Source organism: Mustela putorius, unplaced genomic scaffold, assembly GCF_011764305.1.
Source record: "Mustela putorius furo isolate JIRA1106 unplaced genomic scaffold, ASM1176430v1.1 tig00003923_pilon_pilon_pilon, whole genome shotgun sequence".
NCBI classification, from domain to species: domain Eukaryota; kingdom Metazoa; phylum Chordata; class Mammalia; order Carnivora; family Mustelidae; genus Mustela; species Mustela putorius.
The window spans coordinates 3,411,652-3,437,692 of NW_025422068.1; the positions used below are offsets into that span (position 1 = coordinate 3,411,652).

At 35.9% G+C, this 26,041-nt stretch overlaps 1 protein-coding gene across 6 annotated transcripts in view; it reads right to left on the minus strand.

Annotated features, from left to right (window-relative positions):
- DMXL1 (Dmx like 1) overlaps positions 1 to 26,041 on the minus strand; it is a 127,522-nt gene that overhangs the window by 73,085 nt on the left and 28,396 nt on the right. For all 6 annotated transcript variants that reach the window (XM_045069337.1, XM_045069336.1, XM_045069335.1 and 3 more), the window contains 13 exons: positions 22,898 to 22,964; positions 21,427 to 21,605; positions 19,017 to 19,206; positions 17,031 to 17,199; positions 12,979 to 13,188; positions 11,917 to 12,170; positions 11,124 to 11,808; positions 10,915 to 11,036; positions 7,719 to 7,808; positions 7,537 to 7,639; positions 4,974 to 5,093; positions 4,225 to 4,446; positions 364 to 2,049 (listed from right to left, as the gene is read on the minus strand). In XM_045069337.1, the coding sequence (XP_044925272.1) occupies positions 364 to 2,049; positions 4,225 to 4,446; positions 4,974 to 5,093; positions 7,537 to 7,639; positions 7,719 to 7,808; positions 10,915 to 11,036; positions 11,124 to 11,808; positions 11,917 to 12,170; positions 12,979 to 13,188; positions 17,031 to 17,199; positions 19,017 to 19,206; positions 21,427 to 21,605; positions 22,898 to 22,964 (4,097 nt within the window). The remainder of the gene's footprint in view (positions 1 to 363; positions 2,050 to 4,224; positions 4,447 to 4,973; positions 5,094 to 7,536; positions 7,640 to 7,718; positions 7,809 to 10,914; positions 11,037 to 11,123; positions 11,809 to 11,916; positions 12,171 to 12,978; positions 13,189 to 17,030; positions 17,200 to 19,016; positions 19,207 to 21,426; positions 21,606 to 22,897; positions 22,965 to 26,041) is intronic.

Below are 26,041 nucleotides of genomic sequence, written 5' to 3' on the forward strand. Positions count from 1 at the left end.
ATTACAACATGAGAGAAAAAGCAGAAAGCACCTTTAATTTTCAGGTATCTAAACTGATTAGTTAATAAGAATGCTAACTTTTACCAAACTCCAAAGGATTCAGTTGGATCTTTAATATTATTGAGCAATTAAGTAAAAATGGCTGGCATAATGAATCTTTGCATACTTTCTTAAAGTATTATCATTTCTGGGATAAACAGTATATGTTAAAGTTAAAACTATCGAGGAGGGAACAACAATGATTTAAAAAAAAAAACACCTTCCTGGGTGTAATTTTTATAAACATTCCTTAGGATTATTTTCTGTGTAAATAAGTAAACATATTCAGTTTCGCCTCCAATCCTGTGCCCAATTTAGTTTTACCTTGGCTTCTGTCTCTGCTCTCCCCGATATCGGTGCTGGTAGTAGCAATTGTATCTGCTAAGGCCATTAGAGACATCTGTTCCATCCGGCTGAGTCCTGGTAAACTGGAATGAAGTAAGTGGCCAGAAAGAACCTGAGCGTGCTCAGGACCAAAGTAAGTTGGACTGTACTGTGAAAGGTCAATGACCCTGGGCTTGGTATTTTCCTCATCTGTCTCTAACACCTGATGATCAGTCATTAAAGTTGGGATCTGAAAAAGTTCATCATAACTCTCTTTTGACAACTGGTTTGAGTTATTTAAGGTACTCTGCTTACTAGACTTCTCTAAAGATGAGTAGCAGCTATCATCGTCTGCCGCAAGTAAGGCATATAAGGGAAGTGGAGGGACAGAATCTATTTCTGTGTAATCCGTATTTTCACTTTTGTTGAAAGCCTGGGGGTCTCTGGTAGTGCTCCCACTAGCACTGATAGTGAGAGACCTAAGGCGGCGCTCATGATTGGATTCAGCTTCATTCAGTGCCACAATCTCCCCAGCAATGCACTTGACAAGGTGCGACAAGATGGCTTTTGCTCTCCTAACTTTGCCAAGGTCCATGAGTTCCAAAAGCTGCAAAGGATGGTACTGAGGTAAAGTTGGGGAAAGAACATGAGCTGCTTCGAAAAGACCTGAATCTTCCGTATCCAGAGATGGATCGAAGGCAGTTTTCTTTCCACAGATTTTCTGTGCAAGACTGGTCATGGATCGAGTCAGGGTTTTCTTTGGAGGATGTAATCCAGAACTCGATGAGTTGCTCTGTTTTATTAAACTTATTAGAGATGGCGTGCTCCCATTGTATGAATCCGCTGTAACAGGTTCCTGTTTAGAAGATGGCTGCCACTGGGAATATACATGCATTTCACAATCCATTCCTACCACAAGGATGCCATCCCGGACCCATGATAAAGAAACAGGAAAAGGTGGAGAGCCTTCCACAGAAGAAACCAAGTCCATACTTCTTAAGAGGACAAATTTAGAAAGAGGCACAGCTTTAGTGCTTTCCCAGAGAGGAAAGGCTAGGGTTTCTTTACCAGCCTGTTCCTGTACCTTGCCAGCCAGAGGTCCATACATAAAAAGTTTTGATCCAATTCCTACAGTGAGGATATGAGAACCATCTTCTCTAGACATCCAATCTAAGTGAACTAAATGCTTTGTGTTTGATGTGATACTCTCTTTACTGGATAAATACACCTCTTGTTTATTATAAGCCACTAAATTGCTATCAATACTAATACCAGAATCTAACACTGTATTCAATTCATCTAAATGAATCGTCTGTTCGAGGACCCAACATGAACCTCCTGTAGACTCACATTCAAAAATACTGACATGCATCAGGAAGTCCTGAGAAGACCTACTATTAGATGGAAGCTGCTTATACGCTACTGCTAACCGATTTGTATGTGCACAGCTAACTTCTACAGGCCTACCAGGGATGGTTATACTACTATTGCTATGAAGTCCATCTTCGATAAGTAATGGCCATTCTTCCCAAATGTATACCAGATCCACTTTTCCATTCTTTGATGTATCAGATTCTCCATCTGTTACTCTGCATCTCCAGAATCTTACTTTCTCATCTGAACATGAAGTTGCCAATAAATAAGGAGCACTGCACACAGGATATATGGAAGAAGAACTCAGATGTCCTAAAATAAAAATAATCAATTAACAAAATGTCAAATTTGGTTAAATATTTCCGCTTTCATGCACCAAAGGTTTTAGTCTTTGTATAAACTACTGTTAACAAGACAGCGTACATTTAGTGTAAGAGTCAATAAGATCAGTAAAAAGCTATTAAAGCTTTTAATGACATCAAAAAGGTATACAAAAAGGGAAATATTATCAAAACCTAGAGCTGAAAGAGAACTCTGAGGTAAATTCAACTTCTCCATTTTATAGGTAAGGACCCTTAACCAAATGTGTGTAGTACCTTATGCCAAACAGGTAGAATACAACAGAATCAGAAAACCTGAATTCTAGTCCTGATTCTCAGAAGTATTATTTTCTCCCAATTTTTAATCATCCAATTCTTATAAATTGCATTTTAAAGATATCAGTACATTTTAAAACTGTGTCAACGTGCGCCTGGGTGGCTCAGTGGGTTAAGCCGCTGCCTTCGGCTCAGGTCATGATCTCAGGGTCCTGGGATCGAGTCCCGCATCGGGCTCTCTGCTCAGCAGGGAGCCTGTTTCCTCCTCTCTCTCTCTGCCTGCCTCTCTGCCTACTTGTGATCTCTCTCTGTCAAATAAATAAATAAAATCTTTAATAAATAAATAAATAGAACTGTGTCAACATTTATTGGCTCCTCTTCAGTATTTTTACCATTTTGTGCATAGCACATGCTTACCTATGTACTAAATGGGCCCTCCATAACTGAGGGGTATTTGATACTACTGATACTGACAAGATTCCTAAGTGGGACAAAACATTTGGGTCCTTATTGTAATTATATACTCTTAATTTCCCAAACCATCCCAAGTCATCAGTAGTGACTATTTTAGGCTTTGCTAGCTATAGAGTTTCTGCGGCAACTACTCACCCTGCCAGTCTAGAGGAAAAATAGGTATACCCAAAAGTCAACCATAGGTGTGGCAAGGTTCAAGCAAATATATTTATAAAACAGGTACATGGCCCATAGCCTGCCAACCCCTGTTCTAAATAATAAAATATAAACTACTAATTATAAGATATAAATGTTATGTAGGACATTTATTGTACTTTGAAAGCATTTCAACAATTTTTTTTTTAAACTCCTCAAGGAGGATAGCAGTGTTGCAGAAGGACACAATTAGCATTGTTCATTGGGATCTCTGAGCTGAAGAGACTAGCTTACCTTGCAAAGAGTCCTGATTAAAAAAAAAGTTTTAACTGGAGTTCAGCAGTGAACTCCAGTTTGGCTAAGGGAATAGCTCTTAAAATTGTGTCAATGCAAAAACATCATTCTTTTTCACATTTTAACTTTCCTTGCACTGGTGCATCTTTTAGTAAAATATACAGGGATGTAGAATTAAAAGTTATCCCAAGTCCTGTTAATACCCCAAGTCCTGCCAATTTCACCAATTAAAAAAGATTAAGTACCTGATAACATGGCACTGAAAAGCACTCGAAGTCATCAGTCCAAAAAATGACAGAGAAGTAGAAAAAAACAAAAATGCACACTCTGACTAGAAAAAACAAATAATTGAGTGACAAAAGACAGATTTTGTGTTGGTTTTCTTGATACCCTAGAACTGTGGTTTGTGATCTACTCTGTGCAATCAGAGTTATGTGGGACCCTTGTTAAAAACAGCCTGGTAGGTATACCCCAGAGTCTGTGATTCAGTAAATCCTAGGGGTAGCCCAAGAATTTTTATTTCTAACAAGGTACCACATGGGGATCTGATGCTGATGCTGCCAGTCTGGGGATCATATTTTGAGAACTACTGCCCTAGGATAAAGACGATAAATATATACCAGGACCCATGCACTTAGAATCCTTTAAAGACACAGTTCCAGGCAGTTACTACCAATATTATCAAAGTTGCCAAATAAGGCACAACCTTGTTAATATCTCTGCCCAGGAAACTCTGGGTTTTTCTTCATAAAGGCATCATGAAAATTTGTCTTGGAAATCAATACTTAAGATTACAACTGGCTGACAAATGTCAGAATAATCTGAAAACATAATGAGAATTTCACTTTTCAATGTAGGATACTTAAAATAGTGTTTCCATTTCTGCTTCCATGTAGATTTACAAACAGAAGTTGTGTCCTTTTTAAATACCTTTAAATATTCATGGATTATCAAGTTTGATTAGTCTCTTTTCACAAACTTTACTAACCTGCTGATGGCTTAACACTTATTATTTCAACTCCTTCTGGCAAATTCATCTCTTGGCTATAAACCATTTCTGAAGTCAGAGTCAACTTGCTAGTACTCTGGAGATTTGCTCTGCAAGCCTGATACTTCTGTGAAAAAGGAGATACGATCTTCTCTGGAGAAGAAGAATAATGTTCTTCCGGCTGCCAAACTGCTTCAGATATTTTTGTATCTACTTTTTCATCTATAAAACATAAGAAAAGAACCAAAAACCGGGAGGGGGGGAACCCTGTAAGTATTAAAACAGCTATATTTTATAATCCCAAAGCCTTATAAAAAATATTAATAGGTTTCTTTATGGAAAGAAAATCAGAGAATCCATTTGCTTTATTCATTAACTGAATAAAACTACAATTATTTTCACTCAATAAGAATAGGTTTAGGGGGCCTGGGTGGCTCAGTTCGTTAAGCAGCTGCTTTCAGCTCAGGTCGTGATCCTGAGGTCCTGGGACTGAGCCCTGCATGGGGCTCCCTGCTCAGAGGGAGTCTGCTTCTCACTCTCCCTCTGCCTGCCAGTCTGCCTACTTGTACTTTCTCCCTCTCAAATAAATAAATAGAATCTTTAAAAAGAAAGAAAGAAAGAAAGAAAGAAAGAAAAGGAAAAGAATATGTATTTTAAAAAATGTACTGAACTATCTACTCATACATAATTTATTCATTTAAGCCTACTTAAAGCTCCAGATATTTCAAAAAAAAAAAAAAATGACTCACCCAATGAGACAGGAATGGACTGTAAATGTAAATTCCACATGTGTAGCAATGAACGATGGTCTTGGGTACACTCTATCACAATTAGGTAGAATTTCTCAGAAAATCCATTAGGTGAGCTGCCTGTTGGTATTAATATTTTTCACTATTAACATGGATAAATGAGATAACTTATTAACTATGCCAAGTTAAAGTAAATGAATTAAAAAAAAAAACTCTTATCTAAATTCTATATACAAAGCAGCACTATAGAATGCAATCAACTTTCTGATCACGTGAATTTGTGTTAAATTAAGACTTTAACAATTAAAATATATGTTATACTTTTCACTTCTGAATTGTCAGGCTTAAAAACAGACACATATCATAGTAATGACTATCATGTTATTCACATAGGTTAGACCACAAGGAAATTTCTGAACAGGTGGGAACTATGTGACAGATATTTTATTATTTTTTTTAGATACTGTAAATCAACATATCATGATTAAAATTGTATTGCCAAACACATTTCTAAGTAAATAACTTCCATAATGGAATGACCTTTATCTAAGTTTATCTAGGAACCAAAATAAAGTTTATCTAAGAACCAAAATAAAGATATTCATCATTCATCCATTAAGAATTTTTCTTAGTCAAAAGGGCATAATTTAAGCAGTACACAAGCTGCTGAAAATAAAACTGCATCTAAAATATAAAATCAGTGACTCATTACCTGGAAAAAAATTAACATGGTTTAATGATGGACTTTAATCCAAGTTTTCTTAATTATAAACTAATATTCACTATGTACAAAATTATGTAAAGAAAAGTAAAAAACCATATAAATCATAGAATATATAAAAATCAGAAAAATAACCACAAATATCTTAAGTTATATTGTGTTAAGAAACTAAATGAAAACATGGAGTCTTGGTATACTCTTTAAAAAAAAAAAAAAGAAACTAAATAAAAAGGTAACCTTGGTAATGGGTTCTGGGTGAGTTAGACACTTAAATTCCAAGGGTTAAGAGGAAGAATAAGGGATTAAGACTAATGAAAAAAGATCAAAGATCAACCTACTTCTGATAATTTTACTAACAAGAAAGACTGTCCTAATAACAAATTTATCTGTGAAGCATTTCTTCGGTTCTTGATACTAGAACAAAGTAAGATGAACATGTTATATTTTGTGGATGTTTTCTGGAAAACTTTGACAATCAAGATAATAGTTTTTTAGTAAAAGTAAGGATTTCCAGAATATTTTAAGAAATACTAGGAAAAATATTCATTTTTAGGGAGAAAAAAATTAAAAAATGAAGAATCCTAGAAAAGAAAATGCTAGAATAGATTTAAGATCACAACAAAACTCCACCTAAAACATAAGAGAGTAACTTCTTTAAAAAATACCTCAAAGAGACGTGAGTTGTTTACAATATTAATGTTAATATTTCGATATAAAAAATGAAAAATAAAGAATATTTTGTTGATATAAATAGCCCTTTATCTTGTACCTGACATCTTTATTTTCCATTTGCAGTATCTTTCCATTATTATATTCAGAGCTTACCAAAGCACTGTGTTTTGCACAGTTCACGAATTCTCAGGGAAAATGACTAAGTGAAAACAGTGGTAAGAAATTAGACATTAGACATAACAGTGCAAACTCAAAGGAAAAGAAAAATAGAAAAACGTGGAATTAAGAAACAATGTACAAGATATCTAAGAAAAATAACCTGGAACAAATACCTAATGAAATTAGTATTATGTGGGGCTTAATAACAGACTTTTAAAAGCAACAGGCAAAAACTGTATGGTTCATTTATAAGGAAAGTAATTTCTCAGTTTGCTTTGGCTCTATAATTAAAACTAATGACCACGAGGTTTAAGCTTTATTTTGCTCTGTTTTCCTCTATACAAAATAACAGTTAATTTTTAGTGGAGGAGGTTAATTTTTTTAAATGCTTAACTATAAAAGTATTAATTAAAACACTTTGTCTTTAAATTACAACTTGAAGCTTTAAGCTACTGCTTTAAATTGTAGATTTCTAAAAGGTCAGGTATCCAGATTAACCAAACTGCTAGTGCAGGACTGTATCTATGCAAAGCATACTCATATGCTATTAATAAAAAATCTCTATTTTGCTTTTTAAAAAATATAACTGACAAACTCCTTTAATTTTTTCATGTTTTTTTTCCTGGTTTAAGAATACAAAACAACTGGATGACTGGGTGGCTTAGTCAGTTGGGTGTCTGCCTTCGGCTCAGGTCATGGACTCAGGGTCCTGGGATAGAGTTCTGTATTGGGCTCCCTCCTTCTCCCTCTCCCTCAACCACTCTCCCTGTTCATGCTCTCTCTCTCCTGCTCTCCCTCTCTCTCAAGTAAATAAATAAAAATCTTAAAAAAAAAAAAAAAAAAAGAATTAAAGACTACTGGGTATTTATATGGTAAATAACATCACAAACCTAATAGGAAAATTTCAAGTTCACATAGGTGATATGAAACATTATAACAACTTATCTTTATTTACTGTTTAATATACCCCACATAATATTTCTCATTACATTAAAAAAAACTATTCTTTACCTGCATCAGATAATATTCTGTCTTTTCCCAGACCTTTCTTCTCAAGGTTATTCAAAATGAAATCTTCTTGAAAAACATGAAGCAGCTGGGTTTTTCTGCCTTGCTGAATGTAAATAAAGACCAACATAAGTTGACATATATATTATTTCCCAAGGCTGAGTGGCCAGAAAAATAGTACTTACAAGTCTGGTAATGGGATCTAATGCGATAATGCATCCTGGCCTGGCTGTTGACTGTTGACTTACAATGTTAAACACTTCTCCAACATATTTCTGTTTTAAAAAAAACATTTTATTAAACAATTAAATTCAAAAATAATTAATAAATAAATTAAATTTCAGTCACAGTAGGTAAATAATAAGTAAGTTCAAGTTGGGCTAAATAAATTCACAAGTTGCTTTCATTATAAACACTCTAGGATTTTACCTTACTATTCATTACAGAGGAATGAGTAAGAGTTATGGGTCAGTCAACGCAAAGAAGAACAAAAGTAATGCATGATAAGGGGGAAGAACATTTTACATCTATAAATGTAAAAGACTGACTTCATTGTCACAGAAATGTTCTAAGCATCAAAGTTTTCTAGGCATTAATTTTGAGGTTAGAAAGATGGAACTAAAGAAACATGTTGCTATAATGTATGCGGGTTTCTCAAGCTATGCATATCCTGACTGCTCTAGTCAAGGTCACACTGTTAAATTGGATTTTTTTTCTTTTTTATTAATTTTTTATTTTTTTATAAACATATATTTTTTATCCCCAGGGGTACAGGTCTGTGAATCACCAGGTTTACACACTTCACAGCACTCAACAAAGCACATACCCTCCCCAATGTCCATAATCCCACCCCCTTCTCCCAAACCCCCTCCCCCCAGCAACCCTCAGTTTGTTTTGTGAGATTAAGAGTCACTTATGGTTTGTCTCCCTCCCAATCCCATCTTGTTTCATTTATTCTTCTCCTACCCACTTAAGCCCCCATGTTGCATCACCACTTCCTCATATCAGGGAGATCATATGATAGTTGTCTTTCTCTGCTTGACTTATTTCGCTAAGCATGATACGCTCTAGTTCCATCCATGTTGTCGCAAATGGCAAGATTTCATTTCTTTTGATGGCTGCATAGTATTCCATTGTGTATATATACCACATCTTCTTGATCCATTCATCTGTTGATGGACATCTAGGTTCTTTCCATAGTTTGGCTATTGTGGACATTGCTGCTATAAACATTCGGGTGCACGTGCCCCTTTGGATCACTACGTTTGTATCTTCATCACACTTATCTATGAGTAGCATTTGATTCTAGTGATCACTCCTTTCTTGAAATAACTGTCCTCACTTGGCTTCCACTATATGCCACATTCACCATACTTTCAACAATGGGATGCCCCAGAGTTCAATCCTATCACTTCTACTGTCCTTCCTTGATCTCAATCAGCTTCACACCTTTAAATTCATATACTGACAACTAGTTATTTTACACCTTCAGCTCAGACCTCCTTCTAAAACTACATCTAGTATACTACATCTCTCGGATGTCAGTTATCTCAAAATTAACATGTTCAAGACCAGACTCTCAAATCTACCTGCTCCTCAGAATCAGCATCTTAGACACTCTTCTCAACTCAACTCAGAAGTCATTCTATTCTTCCTTGTGCTCATCAACATGAGCCATCATTCTCTTTTTCTCATACAAGCTCCATATTCAGTCTAATCCTGCCTATTCAATGTTCAAATCACATTGAGATTTAACCAATTTGATCATCTTTACCACTACCACTTGCTACCATTCTATGCCCCTTTGATTCTCTCCCAGACTACTGTAAAGACTCCTGCATTGGCCTTTCTGATGCCACTTCTGCTCCCCATGTCTGATTTATACAGCAGTAAGAGAGATCCTTTTCTTTTTTCTTTTTTTTAATTTTTTAGAAGATTTTATTTATTTATTTGACAGAGAGCACAAGTAGGCAGAGAGAGAGAGAGAGAGAGGAAGAAGCAGGCTCCCCGCTGAGCAGAGAGCCAGATGCAGGACTCCATCCCAGGATCCTGAGATCCTGAGCTGAAGGCAGAGGCTTAACCACTGAGCCACCCAGGCACCCCAGAGAGATCCTTTCAAAATCCAAGTGAGATCATATCAATCGGTCATTGTCAATGGTTTCTATGTAATTCACAGTAAAAGCCAAAGTTACCACAAAGGCCCAGAAGGGCTTGTAAGATCTGGCTAGACTAATTTTTTAACTTTATCCCTGACTACTCCCCACCTCACCTACTCTGCCCTAGCCACAATGTCCTCCTTGTTACTCCTTTACATAGCAAACATGCCTTGACCTCAGGATTTTTACCCTGGCTGTTTCTCTTCCTAAAATATTCTTCCTCTAAATACCCACATCCATATCTCCTACAGGTCCTTACTCAAATGGTACCCTTTGTACCTTACTTGGTATTCCCTTGTGCAACATGGTTTCTCTCTATAACATTTATTAATATATTTTTGCCTTTTTTCCTATACCCCTTTCACTAGAATGTAATCTCAGATTTTTGTCTGTTTTCTTCACATCTAAATTCCCAGCACTTAAATAATACCTGAAAAAACAGAAGGCTCTCAATAAATATATGTGTTTCTAGTAAAACACTGTCATATGTGTTTTGAAAAATCTTGCATTCTGAAAAACCACACATTAAAAATAACTGAGGAAAAAGATAGGACAGGAGCAAGACCACTAACAGCTGTGCAGCTGGATAACAAGCACATTAACAAAAACACTAACTGGTAGCTGAGGAGATGGCTTGAATCCCCTAATCAAGAAGCTCAGTATGGCTCAAGGTTACCTCAAGGGATATTTAAATGTAGATACTAGCTTGGTGGAGGCAAGACAGTGCAGACAGTGGTTGCTATTAGCTGTGCAGAGGAAGAAGTACCACCTGTCACAAGATAAAGGCTCTGCAATGATGGAAGGACTCCTAATTGTACTGCAAACAAGCTGAGAGCTTTTTCTTTCTGGGTTAAGATTAAAATTCTACTGCTGTTACTCCCGCTCCCACTGCCTTGAAAAAAACTGCAGACAAACCTACATAACTTTCACATTTATTCTGCCAGTGGTCCTCATTTATCTCTGAGCAAAGAAGCATTAGAGAGACACATATTGTGTGACACTAGACTCTTATTTTTGGAATGAATGAAAGAAATGGTTTCTTTTTAAAGAAGCTGAGAATCGCTATAATGGTACATTGCAAATATGAAAAAAATAAAGTAACCAGAAAATATACATCTATTTATCACAAACTATATGTCACAATTCTAGAACATGCCTAAAAAGTATAAATTAAGTATCTAGAAACCTCATACTATACACTTACTTTTAAAAGCCATTTACTTACAGAAATTTCAGGATTGGAAAGCTCATACAGAAGTTTCTTGGCATCAATAACAGCTTCATATAATCTCAGATATTGTCCATCACTTGCTACAAAGCACGCACTAGGAGAATTGCAGTATGCACCTAGAAAGTATTCACAAACATTTAAAATTTAACCCTGAAACGACGTCAGAAAATCTAAATTTCTTAAAATAAAACCAGAAAGCTTACCTAGACAGTAACTGGGTATAAGAGTGGGGAGCCATGCCACATTGGAAAATGCAGAAACATGTAGAGAATTAATCCGGGCAAGCTCAGAAACACCTCCAGAAAAAGACAATGGCCCGACCGGATCAACCCTCCAAAGAATAAGCTCACTATAAACTGCATTGGGATCCTGAAATGTCACGTCAACGCTGCTTTTATTCTGTTGTGCCAAAGAGCATTCTTCAGTATTTACAGGATCACAAGGTTGCTTTTGGTTATCAACATCAGGCGTCCTTAGTGCGTTGTGGTGTGACGTTGTCAGCAATAATGGTAATACTGAGTGGCAAGCTAAATCATTAAGATGAAAGCGATGACCACAATATCTAGATTTGTGAGAAATACTGAGAACTGTAGAAAAGGCAGATTCTTCAGCAAAACTGACCAGCCACTGATTCAGAGAGCCATCAGCATGCTTCGATATCATCATAACATTAGGAGTGAAAATACTTAATTTTAAACCATTAGTTGATTTACTGTGGCCAGAAGAGATAAGCATTGATGTAGACCGCGTGAGGCTAGAAGGTTTTTGTTTCCCTTGCTGAATAGCCAAGTCAACATTCTTGGTGCAGGCATACATCACTATGCTTTTACAGAGAGAGTTCGCATCACCTGTGGGAAAAGCTACAGGAATTCTGGAAACAAAGGACACCTAGAATTAAAAAAGTAAATATCAGAACATATGATATAGCATGAAGAAGTATCACAAAACAGTACCCACATTTAATAAGCAGCAGCTCTCCTGAGATCATAATAGTACCTGGACTTGACGAAACATACCAGGCTGGTATTCGTCCAGCCAATCCACATGCCAAACTAGCAAAGAGCCATCCATGGGATGAATACTGAATAGCATGTCTGCATTTTTACTCCATTCAGACAGAAGTACTTCAATCTGATGATCGATGGCAGCTGATGGTAAGGGTACAAAACCTGAATTTGGTACCATTTTATCACTGCTCAATTCCTTCTTTTCATGATTTATTTTCAGATCATCCACACCATCATCCATTTCTATAAGCAAAAGAATTCATGAACCAAGTAAATACAAGCTGTTAAGAAAGATCCTTGTAAATGCATTCAAGATGAAAAACATAGTAACTTTTAAATAAACAAGAAATTGGCTCCCCTTTAAAAATAACTCTGCTTCAGGGATATAAGGCCACTGGAGTTAACTCAGCAGTCAGAAGGCCTATAGGATTAAGTCAGTGGATTAACGATAGAGGACTAATACTGGACTAGAGAATAATAGTTAAACTTGCTGTACCATAATTTACTCAGATGACCTTAGATTTCCTCAATGAAGAAGGCAGAATGGGGTCTATAATTCTGGGGTGAATTATTCAATATATTATTCAAGTGTAATTTGTACTCTCTTCATAATTGGATTTTTTAAAACCTGAGTTGGCTACATTAGAGATGCTCTGGGTATATGCACTTATAACTGATATGACACTCAAACTATTTTAAAGGAATACATTTACAGTGTCCAATTTCCAGGTTTCTGTCAATACATAATTAATTTTTAATAAGCTCCTAGGTAATGTCAATGTTACTAGGCCACAGATAGTCCTTTAAGTAGCAAGGCCTAGGGGCTAACAGAAGCATAAGCATGGAGAACCCCAAGCCTATATCATCCTATAAAAGAAAGCCACCAGGAACAGGAAATCCAACATTGGACTATTTGCTGAGCTACTCCAAAGTTGTATTAACTCACTGCAATTTTGAATGTCTGAAGCTAGTAGCTTATATTACCCCATTATAAAAATCTTAGCTATTGTCAACAAAACGACAATTTTTTTTATCTTTCTTAAAGCTTTACCTTCATCAGATTTTACATCTGCCTGATTAGAGTCTTCTACACTGGCTTCAGAAGACGGTTGCTCAAAACTTTTTCTAAGTTGCTGTAAGAAGACTTCCATGGACAAAGTAAAATGCAACTCCTTATTGTTCAGCCAATGTACCACAAAAGGCCCACTCTTCTCATTTTCACTTAGACTTAGAGATGTGATAGAAGGAAGAAGTGGAATGTCTGTAAAGAACAACAACAAAACACATACACACAATTTATATGTTTATCATTCCAGCATACAAAACATTCACATCTTCTATTTCTACTATGTTACACTTATCTTTAAACCTCTGTACTAGATTTTAAATAAGACTCCCAAAATAATGTTTGCCATGATTATTATTATTATTAATGATAAAAGCTTTAAAAATGGTAGATTTAACATAACTATTATAAAGGAAAACAATTACATATTTCAGGTCACAGATAATATTTATATATACATACAGGTATTTTCTTTAGTTCAAAAAATATTCTCATTAAGAGATAAATCTATAGGGATGCCTGGGTGGCTCAGTCGGTTAAGCCTCTGCCTTTGGCTCAGGTCATGATCCCAGGGTCCTAGCACTGAGTCCTGTATTGGGCTCCTTGCTCAGTGGGTTGCCAGCTCCTCCCTCTGCCCCCTGCTTCCCCAGCTTGTGTTCTCTCTCTCTGACAAATAAATAAATAAAATCTTCCAAAAAAAAAAAAAAAGAAGAAATCTATAATCTGTAGACATGTTAAGAGGAAAGTTTCCTTAAAAATTTCTCTAAGAAAAATGCTATCGATATGTCAAAGGAATAAGTGGCTTATTTATCTCAATTTAAAAAAAAAAAAAGATTTTATTTACTTATTTGACAGAGAGATCATAAGTAGGCAGGCAGAAAGAGAGAAAGAAGCAGGCTCCTTGTTGAGCAGAGAGCCCAATGCAGGGTTCAATCCCAGGACTCTGAGATCACGACCTGAGGCAAAGGCAAAGGCTTAACAAACTGGGCCACTCAGGTGCCCCTCATTTATCTCAATTTTAACAACTTTTTAACTTAAGTTTTTAAATGATCTACCTAACTTTAAGCTAGATAATGCCAATTTATTAGCATCAAGATTCACATTGGAAAGCAGAAACTGAGATCCCCATCTTACATTCAAGGAAGGCATTCAAGACAAAACCAGGTAAAAAAAAAAATTCTTTCTTGGTATTATTTTTCACTTAATTGCTGAATTAAGTATACTGAAGTACAAATTCAGAGTAAATTGTGACAAATGATAATCCCTGAATAATAGAGAGGTGAAGAAAAGTTTATCTATCATATTAAATCAAATAGAAACTAGATCATGCTGGAATCTGCAGAACAGTAAAGGCTAAAATCGATTCAGAGAAGGAAACTATTTTCCACAAATTTACTGATGTTTTTAAAGGAGAAGAAAAATAATTTGACTTAATTACCTGTTCAAACAGTGTATCAATTGTTAGATACCAGTGAAAAACAGTATTATAGGAGATGAATTATAAAGGAAAGGATAAAAGAACCTTTCTCCTACCCCTTCTGTTGAAGGCAAGTTCTAAGAGTTGATAGATATATCCAATCCAACCCAAGAGCTCTGTTTATAAATGCACATTCATTACTACATTATTTGATTTGTATTTATCTATCCCTTTTTTAATGACATGCTTCACAAGAGCAAGGATCACACTGGTTTCCAACACTATACCTTCAGTTCCTACCACTATCTCTAGTTGCTATTTGGCACAGACCAAACACTCAGGAAAAGTCTTGAGGGACTGTATTGCCAATCCTATTATGCCTAGGTGGATATACATTAGTGCCAGGGAAACAAAGAGTGTCCTCAAGAGCCCTATTCAGTATGATTTTCTGATTTTCAAGTTACAATCAACACAAAAAAATCAGCAATGCCTCTATGAGACCAAACGCCTAGGTGTTAAATACACAAGGAGAGGCCAGTTTAATGCAGGCTTTCAACAGCAGCACTCTCTGTAAAAGGGACCTTATATTTCTCCTATCTCCTGACCTCAAAGAACTTTATTGAAGCCATTTTTTTATGACAGATCTTCAGGGAAAGGGTATAAGAATTACAATTAGAAGAAGATGTTCTTACAAGCTCCCCTCCTCTATTTCTATTGATGGGCAAATAAGTGAAGCTCTATCTGAAAGTTTGGCCTTGAACAAGAAACAAAGCATCCAGAAAGGTCATTCCAAAGGTCTAACTTAGGGAAAGGAGATCTCCATAGTGTCTAATCTAGCTGCTTATTGTATTATTCTGCTTTGATTCATTCTACATATATGGATTTACCCTAAAGTCTTAATACCTAAAGAAAGGTTTTAGAGTTTTCCTTATTGGAAAGTTGTCAAGGAGATGCTACATTGGAACTCAGGGCTTATTTTTCTGTAACCCCTCAGCCTTTTCCATTAAAGGTAAGAATCCAAGCTTTCTCTATTCTCAAAATGTTGTCCTCTATTCAGAAAAGACTTTCACAACAACTCCAGTAGACTCAGAGCTGCCTTTGGGTATTATAAGCACTGCCAATGTATGTTTTTTGACAAAGGTAAGGGTATTTCCCAAGCCTATATAAAGTTTTACTAAAAATAATTCAATATCGTCCTTTTATTTTCTTGGCTCATGGATTCTTTTAGAGTTGGGACTCTTGTTAACCAAATAAAAGCTAAGAAAATCGGCAAATACTCTATTCTTAGTGCAAGTATCTCTCCCCTTAACTTACCAGAACATTTCTCTCTTTGATTCAGGTAACTAACGAACCACATTTATTGCTATATTTCCTTAAGGAATGTAGTAGTACTGCAAATCCAGGGGGACAAACCATAAGAGACTCTTAACCACAGGAAAACAAACTGAGGGTTGCTGGAAGGGAGAAGAGTTGGGGGATGGGATAACTGGGTGATGGATATTAAGGAGGACACTTGATGTAATGAGAACTGAGTATTATATGAGACTGATTAATTGCTGAACTCTACCTCTGAAACTAATAATACACTCTAGTTAATCAACTGAATTTAAATAATAAAAAAATTTAAAAATAAAGAGATGGAATATTTAAATAAAAGAAAATAGATTAAGCTACTCCATGCATAAGAATATCTCCAAAATATGCAAAAATTAAATAGTGGTTATCTACAGAGGAGAAGGACTAGGGTGGGGCAGAGGTAAAAGAGGCTTTCACTTTCTACTTTCTGTACAGATGGTATTTATTATGTGCAAATACTGTTTTTAATCTCTTCCCAGTAACATGCTAAGGTTCCTCTTCAAATGCTCCAACTTCGACCAGTTGCTTTTTAAACTCACAGAAAACATTTACTGAAAGATGAGCACTTTAAATCTTCAAATTCATAGATAGATCCAGATATTCTAGATTTTTAAAAATCTAATAGTACATACTTGACTACTGAGGTAAGTTTCTTAACTCTTTCAGTTATAACTTCTACATATTTCTGTCCTACTTCTGGAAGATCACCTAAGACTAAGCATTAGACATGTTTTATTGTTTTGTTTTATTTTTTTAAGATTTTATTTATTTATTTGCCAGAGAGAGAGAGAGCCCAATCCGGGGGAGAGGCAGACAGAGGGAGAAGCAGGCTCCTCACTGAGCAGGGAGCCCGACTGGGACTCCATCCTAGAACCCTGGGATCATGACCTGAGCCAAAGGCAGATGCTTAACTGAGTGAGTCACCCAGGCATCCCTACACGATGATTTTATTTTAACAACTATACAGTAGTTACAAAATACTATTCTACGGTGTTAACCTGTTAAGTTTTAGCTCAAATCGCAACTTCTGAATAAACTAATGAAGGATCTCAATGACTTATTAAGATCTTAATCACAAACCAAATCATAGCTTTAAAAAGCAAACAAGTAAGCAAAACCCCATTTTTACGTAATTAGTGAGCTGGCTATAATGAAAAGTTAGATAAGCAACTTTTCTTACTTATTCAAAACTAGAAGTAAAATGTCTTTGTTATAAAATTAATTACTCAAGTTCAAGAACAGTTGTTGAACAGCGTTCTATTACCCGTGGCTGGGTTGATGCTGGCAGCAATATGAAAGTGGCAAAGTGCGTTGGCATGCAGCGGAGCATTTCTGTGGACATGATGAGGGTCCTGCTGGTGTGGCAGGTATCCAGTATGCGCTACGACGGGAAGTGATCTCCTCCGACCTCTGCGAAAATGTCTCAGATTTACCTATACCAGTAAAAACAAAGTAAAACCAGTGGCCACAATGTCATAAGCATATACATATGTATGGGTTACAAAATGATTATTAGACATTATTCTCTACTTCATTTCTCCATTTTAACTAATTTTTAATTCCAGCATTACATTAGTTTGAGGTATACAGTATAGTGATTCCACAATTCTACACATTACACAGTACTCATCATGGTAAGTGTACTCTTACTGACTTATTTCAAATATCCTTTATTTTAGAAGAGATTATGTGTACAAACATCTTTCAGTACTTTTGTGCAGCAAATTTGAAATCTGAAAAATAAGCTTAGAACTCAACTGCCTAACTTTTTTAAACCATCACAAATATTTTGCAATTTTTATTTGGTTTATTTTTCTGGTAAGTAATTTTCTAAAACAGAAGTTCACAGCAGTGTATCTGTGGATAATGATGTCTCTATGAATACTATTCCCTTTGTGTCCAATTTATTCCCTATGACCATAAAGCACTGAACAATATGCCCTCATACATTACGATGATATTTCAAGTGGCATGGCTGACTTGCTAAGCTTTTTCAAAGATCACTTCATTTGACTCGTAAGGCAGAGTGCTGATATTTATTTATTCTCATTTTTCATCTGATAAAACAGTTTCTACAGAATGCAAGGTCACCTAAGCATAGAATGAGAGTCTTCATTCCTAGGTAAGACCTCTTTCAGCTGTTATTACACATAACCATTCTATCAGTTGTTAAGTCTCTAAGCAATATATATTTACTTATATTCTGAGCCCTGAGAATACTCTCCAAATTTGACAAATAGTTTTTCCATAATTATACAAAGCATTCAAAGACAAATCACCTTCTGATTTCCATATCAAGAAAATAAGAATCTGTATTACTAGTGTATGTTCAACTAATTTATATATGAAAAATTTACTTTTACTTTCTATACTAATCAGTAAAATAAATACTTCAAGGGCACCTGGGTGGCTAAGTCAGATGAGTGTCACACTTGATTTCAGCTCAGGTCATTATCTCAGGGTCATGAGATCACGCCCCTGGTCGGGCTCCACAGTGGGCGTGGAGCCTGCTTAGGATTCTTGCTCTTGCTCTCCCTCTGCACCCTGCCCCATCATACTTTCTTGTTCTCTAAAAACAAAACAAAAACCCACCAAAAAAAAAACAACTTAAAGTTCTGGGAGGTTCTAAAGATGAGAAATATAGGGGTGCCTGGGTGGCTCAGTAGGTTAGGCATCTGCCTTCAGCTCATGTCATGATCCCAGGTACCTGGAATCGAGTCCCACGTCAGGCTCTTTGTTTGGTAGAGAGCCTGCTTCTCCCTCTGCCTTTCCCCTTGCTTGTGCTCTCTTTTTCTCTCTCTCTCTCAAATAAATAAAAATCTTATATAAAAAAAAGGTAACATATACAGAACAGAATCTGATAAACCATTCCAATCATTCCTATAATTATGTCAGGACAAAACACCCCAATCTCTAAACAAAGTAAAAATATAAACTATTTTTACAGCCAAATCTTTGCATTCTCAGATTTTCATTTGTTATTTTAGCTAAGTGTAATCTTCCTTTTGTTATCATCAGTTAACCTAAGATAAACTTCATAATTATAAGTAGTTTAATGCTCTTAAATACTTAGGCATATTTCTTAAACCAAATAAAATAGAAAGTTTTCTGAGAACTGTTTTCCTAACGTACATATTTTTTCATAACTAACCATATACTTTGAATATTAATTAGGATGGATGTTACAAAAAAGGCAAATTACAAAAGGTTTTAACACTTGTAGGAAATAACACCTAACAAAAGCACTTACATCTAAAGTATTTTGAGCTCGTTCCTTACTGGAAACATTTCTTTTGAAGTTATTTGTTAAATTAATTGGTTCGGCCCAATGGTTGCAGTCACCTCCATAGAGCAAACAATCATTTGGTAAAAATGTCTCTACCCAAAGACGACATACATTATCTTTGCAGCAAGTCAACAATACATTACATACAGAAGCCCTGAGGAATAAGAAAATTTTAGAGGCAAAAATATAAATCTCAGACAGTATAACATTCTGTAGTGTTTCTGTAATTCATTAAATGCACACAACAAAGGTACTGATGAAAAAAATGTCAATACACATTTATGCAATGTATTTAGTAAAAACCATTAAAATTGAGTGGGTATTTTATTTCATCACAGCAAATGCCTGCTAACCTATTTCTTTTCTGCCTAGAATTTGGTAGTTCTTGTTTTAGGAACCTAAGATTCTCCATACAGCCAAAGAACAAAGACTGAAACAATGCCATAATCTTTCAGTCAATAAACAAGAAAAAAACCTACAACTTCTTTTAGAATGTTCTGATTTATTCAGTGGATGGTTACCATTCAGATTCCTTCATAATGCTTCATTTTTTGCTTTCTATAAAGCTACACATGCACTAGTCAGTGACAAACTACACTATTTAGTATACTTATTCTCTCCTTGCTTAACATTTGCAAAAAGCAGTGACTACATGAATAGAAAAATCATGATGAAATAATTACCAGCCACCTCCTTCCCTATTATTGACTTCTAATGAAATTTAATGAAATCTTTCCACTTTCACTGTCTTTCCAGTCACAAAATAAGAGCAAGATCAATTACATACATATTAATAAACATGATAAGCATCAAGAGCTCAAACGTTGAACCCCCATCAACAAAGAGTACCTTTTATTGGGTAACTCATTAAAAAAAAAAAAAAGAAAGAAAGAAAGAAAAAGAAGTCACAATATCCTGTAGCAGACACATATTCAAACATATCAGATTTTTAAAAGATCAGTAAAAGGCTTTTATCAAGTAACTCAGTAAGTTAAAAATAAAAAGGAAATCAAAATATTCTGTAGTAGTCGCTTTGTTAAACAGAGCTGCTTGATTTAAAAAAAGGTCTCTAACAAAGGGAAGAAAGGAAAAACCAGCATGTTTTGCATGGGTTGCTCTCCCCTTCAGCTTCCCTCCTCTGCTCTCTCACCTCTCCCCCCCCCCCCCCCCCCACTCTCCAGACTTTTTTCCCTTTCCATTCACTTTCTGAGCCTCTCTCCCTCTGTGCTCTACCCGCAGTGCTTTGCTTCTCAGGCTTAAAGGCCATTCTCCATTTCGACCTCTCCCCACATGCTAGGGCCCTACTCTTTCCCTTTCTCAATCCTGTTTCTCCCTCTCTTTCCCTCCCTCATGTCTAAACCCACACAGTATACAATGCCAAGAGCAAACCATAATCGAAACTATGGACTTTCAGGTGATAATGTGTGGATGCAGGTTCATCAATTATAACAAATATATCACTCTGGGGGAGGCTATCTATGCATGTGTGAGCGCAAGGAATATGTGGGAAGTCTCTCTACCTTGTCCTCAACTATTGCTATGAACCTTAAACTATTCTTTAAAAATCAGTCTTAATACACATTTTTAAAAATTTGAATATACTCTGCTGGCTCAAAAGAACAAAACTAAAGTCAACCAATGACCCAGGTATCCTACCAAAGATCAGTGTTTAAGGAAAAACTGTACTGCTCCACGATGTGGCCAAATTGAAAATGGTCATGAAACAAAAAGCAATTTCTACCTACAGTTAAGAAACAGGTCTCTGTGCTTACTAAGTACAGGCAAAAATCCAATGGGATATCAGGTCTTGCAAGGGTCACAGGAAAGAAAGGAAGTACTGACAGGTGTGCTAGAGTATGCAAGTATAGGTTAAAATAATACCTAGTTCAGGGCAGAGTAATCTATTACCACACTCTCTTCTCCACAAAAATGCTGAATACAGTTAGAGCAATGTTTGAGACCTTACAGTATATCCTCTCAATAAAGCAGTTAAAAACAAAAAGGAAACCAGAAGACATACACAGAGAAGGTACCAGATGAGGGAGTGAAATATGAAAAATTCCACGCAAATGACAATATGGGGAATGACTAAGAGACAAAAGAATAGGACACTTAACACAAAGAAGGAAAGACGTACAACTCTGCCACTTAAAGGCATCTAAGATGGAGGTAAAGCATCCTTTCACATGGCTTTCCTCTGAAGTGTCAATCATAGCTGACCCACGGCTAGACATCTGTAGGCCAAGGACTACCTAATATTACTAAAATCTTCCTAGGCAAAAGTCCTACAGCTATAAATTCTTAAAGTAAGAAGAGCAGTCAATGTCAAAATGACATTCTCTTAATACACAGATAAAAGGACTAAATTGCTGACCTAGGCATGTATTTGCTTGTTTTACGCCAGGAAAATCCATTTACAGCTCGAGGATGGGCCAGATACACAAAGGAAAAGTCCATTTCTCCTTGGGATTCTTTTTCTGAACTTTTATCCGGAGAGGTAACAGCCGTCCGCCAGTTTTCTACATTATACCATACCTTTAAAAGACAGTCATCCTGAGAAGGAAAAAAAAAAAGAGAAGTAAAACATCCAAATAAGAATTAAAGATTCAGTCAAAGAGCAAGGGAAAGAATTTTCTCCACAATCACAGAAATTTAGGGATAGGAGGAATGGTGGGGCATGGGGAAAATGAGAAGAAAATCTCTAATTCTGATAGTTTTCTATCAGCATTCCATCATTGTGCATTGAGAATTAAAATGTGTGAATGTGTACTTTGCAAGAAGTGGATCAAGGAAAATGCTAGTTACCATGCAATATGCTAAATGGAGTCACTTGAGGAAGACTGCTAAATGAAGGGATCATCTTCCCACTTAGCCAAATATCAAACAACAAAGCATTACCACCAGCAGGGTTATGAAGACTGCTAATCTTTGAAAACGAGACTTTTTATGAAGTATCATATGAATGTTCAAAGAAAGTGCTGAAGATGATAACAAGGAGTTAATAGCTACTATTATAGAAAATATTCTAAGTATAATTAAAGCAGCATCTCTTAATTTGGGGAGTAAGGGAAAACAAGGTAATTAGAATGTACCACATTTTGCTTTTAAGCTACAAATGCATTCCCACACTTAAAGTCAATCAGAATGAACAGCTTTACTTGTCTCCTAACAAAACCCCCCCCTGAGAATTTAGGGTATGTCACATCCCCTGTCTACAGAAAGCTATGATCCATGAGAACAATTAACTTCACACAGTCAGTTGTGAGTGAACTATTTGGTGAACGAATAATTACAAATAAATAATTTCAAGGAAATATACTGTTCTGACATCGGCAGGTAAAAACTTGAAAATGGTTACAAATGTCCCTCTAGAAAGTCTATAAATTCTTCTATTTGCTCAAAAAAGATTAACCAGTTGACCAAAATAAAAAACTTGGTATATGGGGCGCCTGGGTGGCTCAGTGGGTTGGGCCTCTGCCTTTGGCTCAGGTCATGATTCTGGGGTCCTGGGATCGAGTCCCACATCGGGCTCTCTGCTCAGCACGGGGCCTGCTTCTCTCTCTCTCTGTCTGCCTCTCTGCCTACTTGTGGTCTCTCTCTGTCATATGAATAAATGAAATCTTTATTAAAAAAAAGTTGGTAAATGGCAGCTTTATATCCAGATATACCATTCTCTTTTCCAATTATACCATACTGCCTTTTAACACATAATATTTAGCCCGGTTTTTGCGATTTAACATTTTAATAGAAAATATTTTCAATGTCAATACATTAAAAGAATGAAACCAGTTCCTGTTTTTGATGTTTCAAAATAAACCAATAGCAATAGCATTTTCATAAATTACCTTCCCAGCAGTGGCAAAAAATTCTCCATCTGGTGAAAATTTCATTAGATGAATTTGGGAAGCAGTTCTGTAAATCAAACAGGTAAGAAATAATTTTTAAGGAAAATTAGAATTCAATATTACTTCTATTCAGCAACTTGCAATTTTGTGATAATGCAAGTTTCAAACTCAATTTTAAGTATATCTCACAATTATAAAATAAGTATAAATGTTTAAATTAAATATAAAAATTATTTTTATGTGAAATTATCTATGTATAAGAATCATTCAAGAATTACTGATATTATTAGTCTTTAAAGCTTAGGACAAAGAATCATAGCTTTCATTGCCTGAGAATATGATAAAGAGAAAGGTTTCATTTTCTAGTTTGCAAATTAAATTTCAAAAGTCATGAGATATCTATATTCTAATATACATTTTCATGGACAATAAATCAAAATTTTGAAATCAATTCTCCCTTAAGGTAGCATTTACGTAAAGATTATATGTGGGATACTGGGGGACTTGTAAGCAGGCTGGAGTCAGCCTGCCAGCTTGACCCATATACTCTTGGCACACACTTGCCTTTTTCTTTTTCAAGAAGCTTTGGCTCTTGTCCCTTCAGTGCCTTCCCTTCTGGCCAACCCTATATGCTGATCTCAAGAGCACCCTCACTATCACTGCTTTCCTTTTCTTCACCCCATTTCATGCTTAGATAAATCTGTCTTAAATTTACTGGTAAAGGAGGCCAAAGAGGAATTCTGTCATAGTTCATTCCAAATTAAGATAACTTCTTCTAGGAAACAAACTGAGGATTGCTAGAGGAGAGGTGGGATGGGGTAACAGGGTGATGGGCATTAAGAAGGGCACTTGATGAAATGAGCACTGGGTGTTAGAGGCAACTGATGAATCACTAAACTCTACCTCTGAAACTGATTAAAAAAAAACAAACCCTCTTCTTCTTGATTTTAAATGTAATAAATATTTAATCAAAAACACTGATACATATGTATGAAAAGAAGAGAATGAAATCATCAGTTTCACCTATACCACAACACCTATATCCAGGGAAAACTACTGCTAACGTTTTAACACACAGACTTCCAGACCTGTCTCTCCACCCTCCCTCTCTATCTACTTTCTGTCGTTGGATATAGGTGAGAAGGGGATAGGAAGTGAGGTCATATTTACAGTTTGCTTTGTAATATTTATTTTAAAGTATGTAACAACCATATGTGTATATCAGTGTGTATAGGTCTGTATTATTTTACTGGCTATGCTATTTCCATTACAGACACATGCAATACCTCAAAATAATTTATTTAACTACTCCTGCTATTTACTCATTTTTGCTGGTACAAAAAAAGTGGTGCAGTGAACATCCTTGTATATGCATTTTTATGCACCTGCTTAATTCTAAAGATATTCTTAAAACAAATAGTTAAAAATGCCTGATATCCATGGAAATCCTCTCCATGATTGTGACCTTTGTCTCCACGTCTTCTCAAAATAGCAGCAGATCCTTTTGAAGAGGAAATCAGTCCTCAGCACAAAATCCTAAAGAGCTTCCCAACTTAGAATAAAAGGCAAAAGCCTCACAATAACCTCCAAGCAGTCTTTACTCCAACCACAAGCTATGCACACCCTGACCACAGAGTCTGCACTTGAGATTCCCTCTGACTACAACATGCTTCTTCTAGACATCCTTGCACATGGCTTGCTCCCTCACTTCCTTCAGGTCTACACTCAGAAGTCACCTCTACTCTTCTTCCTCTTATCCTATTCACCTTTCTCTGGCTGTTAGATGTTCATCTAACATGTGTAAAAAGTGTTTTAAAGGCATCACAAAAGGAATGTGATCAAACTATGTTTAAATGTGATCCGGTTGGCGTAATCATCAGCTGCTCCTAAACTGAAACCCAAGTGTCATGGCTTTTCTGCTTCATTAAATAACCATTTCAGACAAATAGTATGTGCAGTCCAAGTTACTACTGTGGGCTCTGATCTTGATTTAACTTAAGATTCTTCCCCTCTCCCAAATGCACGAAACACATTTCAAATTTTCAGTTCAACACACAGAAGCCCTTCGGTGAAGGCAATATAACACTTTGCTACTTCCTCTCCACAAGCTTACATGAAAGGCTCCAGAGCAAAGACAAATCTTGCTGAAGAATTTTCTTGGCAAAATCCTATTCCTTTTCTGTATGTTAACCCTTTTTAAATCCCTTTTAAAATGCATATGACCTAACTGAGAGGTGCAAAACACATGGAACCAACTGCTCTGAAACCTCCTTTCTAAACTTTATACCAGGTCTACATTACTCTCACTTTAATATCTAATGTATTTCTTATTACTGTTTCATATAATATTGACTCAGAAAGAATGCCATTTAACATTCTGTCATATAGATTTCCTGGTTTATAGTCTTTCCCCACCTGGTCAATGCTATATTCCAAGCACTTTTACCACTGCCTTGAAACACGATAAACACTCAGCAAATATTTGCAGCATTAATGAATGAAATTTGGAGTTAGTATCTCAAGGGCATAAAAAAATTAAGCCTGTCAATTCATACTTCCAAGTTGCTCTTCAGAAAAATATCAACTGCACTCCCTTATTAATAGAATATGAGTACCTGTTCTGTAAACACTCACTAATAATGGATATTATTTTTCCTGATTTTCTGGATATTTTGCATTTCTTGATTTTGAGTGAGGTCCATCAGTTCTAATTTAATTTGCTATTATTGATATGTACTATCATTTACAATTTTCTTCATTGTTCATTTTTGTTTGCTATTTTTTTCTAGTTAATTTTTAAGACCTCCTTTTAAAAAAAGGCATTAACTCCAAATTGCAAATATTTCCCCTTAACATTTTAGTTTCCTTGCTTTACAGGAATTTTTCACTGATATGGTCACAACTATTGATGTTTTCCTCCCCCTTCCTTTCAGTTTCTAGTTCTGGCTTCATACCTAGAATGTCTTTCCTAATCTAAGGCAGCATTTTTCATGTAACAGTGATAGAACAGAAACATCAAATGTTAAATTTCCTAGTAGCCACACTTGGCAAAAGTAAAAAGAAACAGGTGAAATTATTTTATTTAAGGGGAGCTGGGTGGTTCAATTGGTTCAGTGTCTGCCTTTGGCTCGGTTCATGATTCTG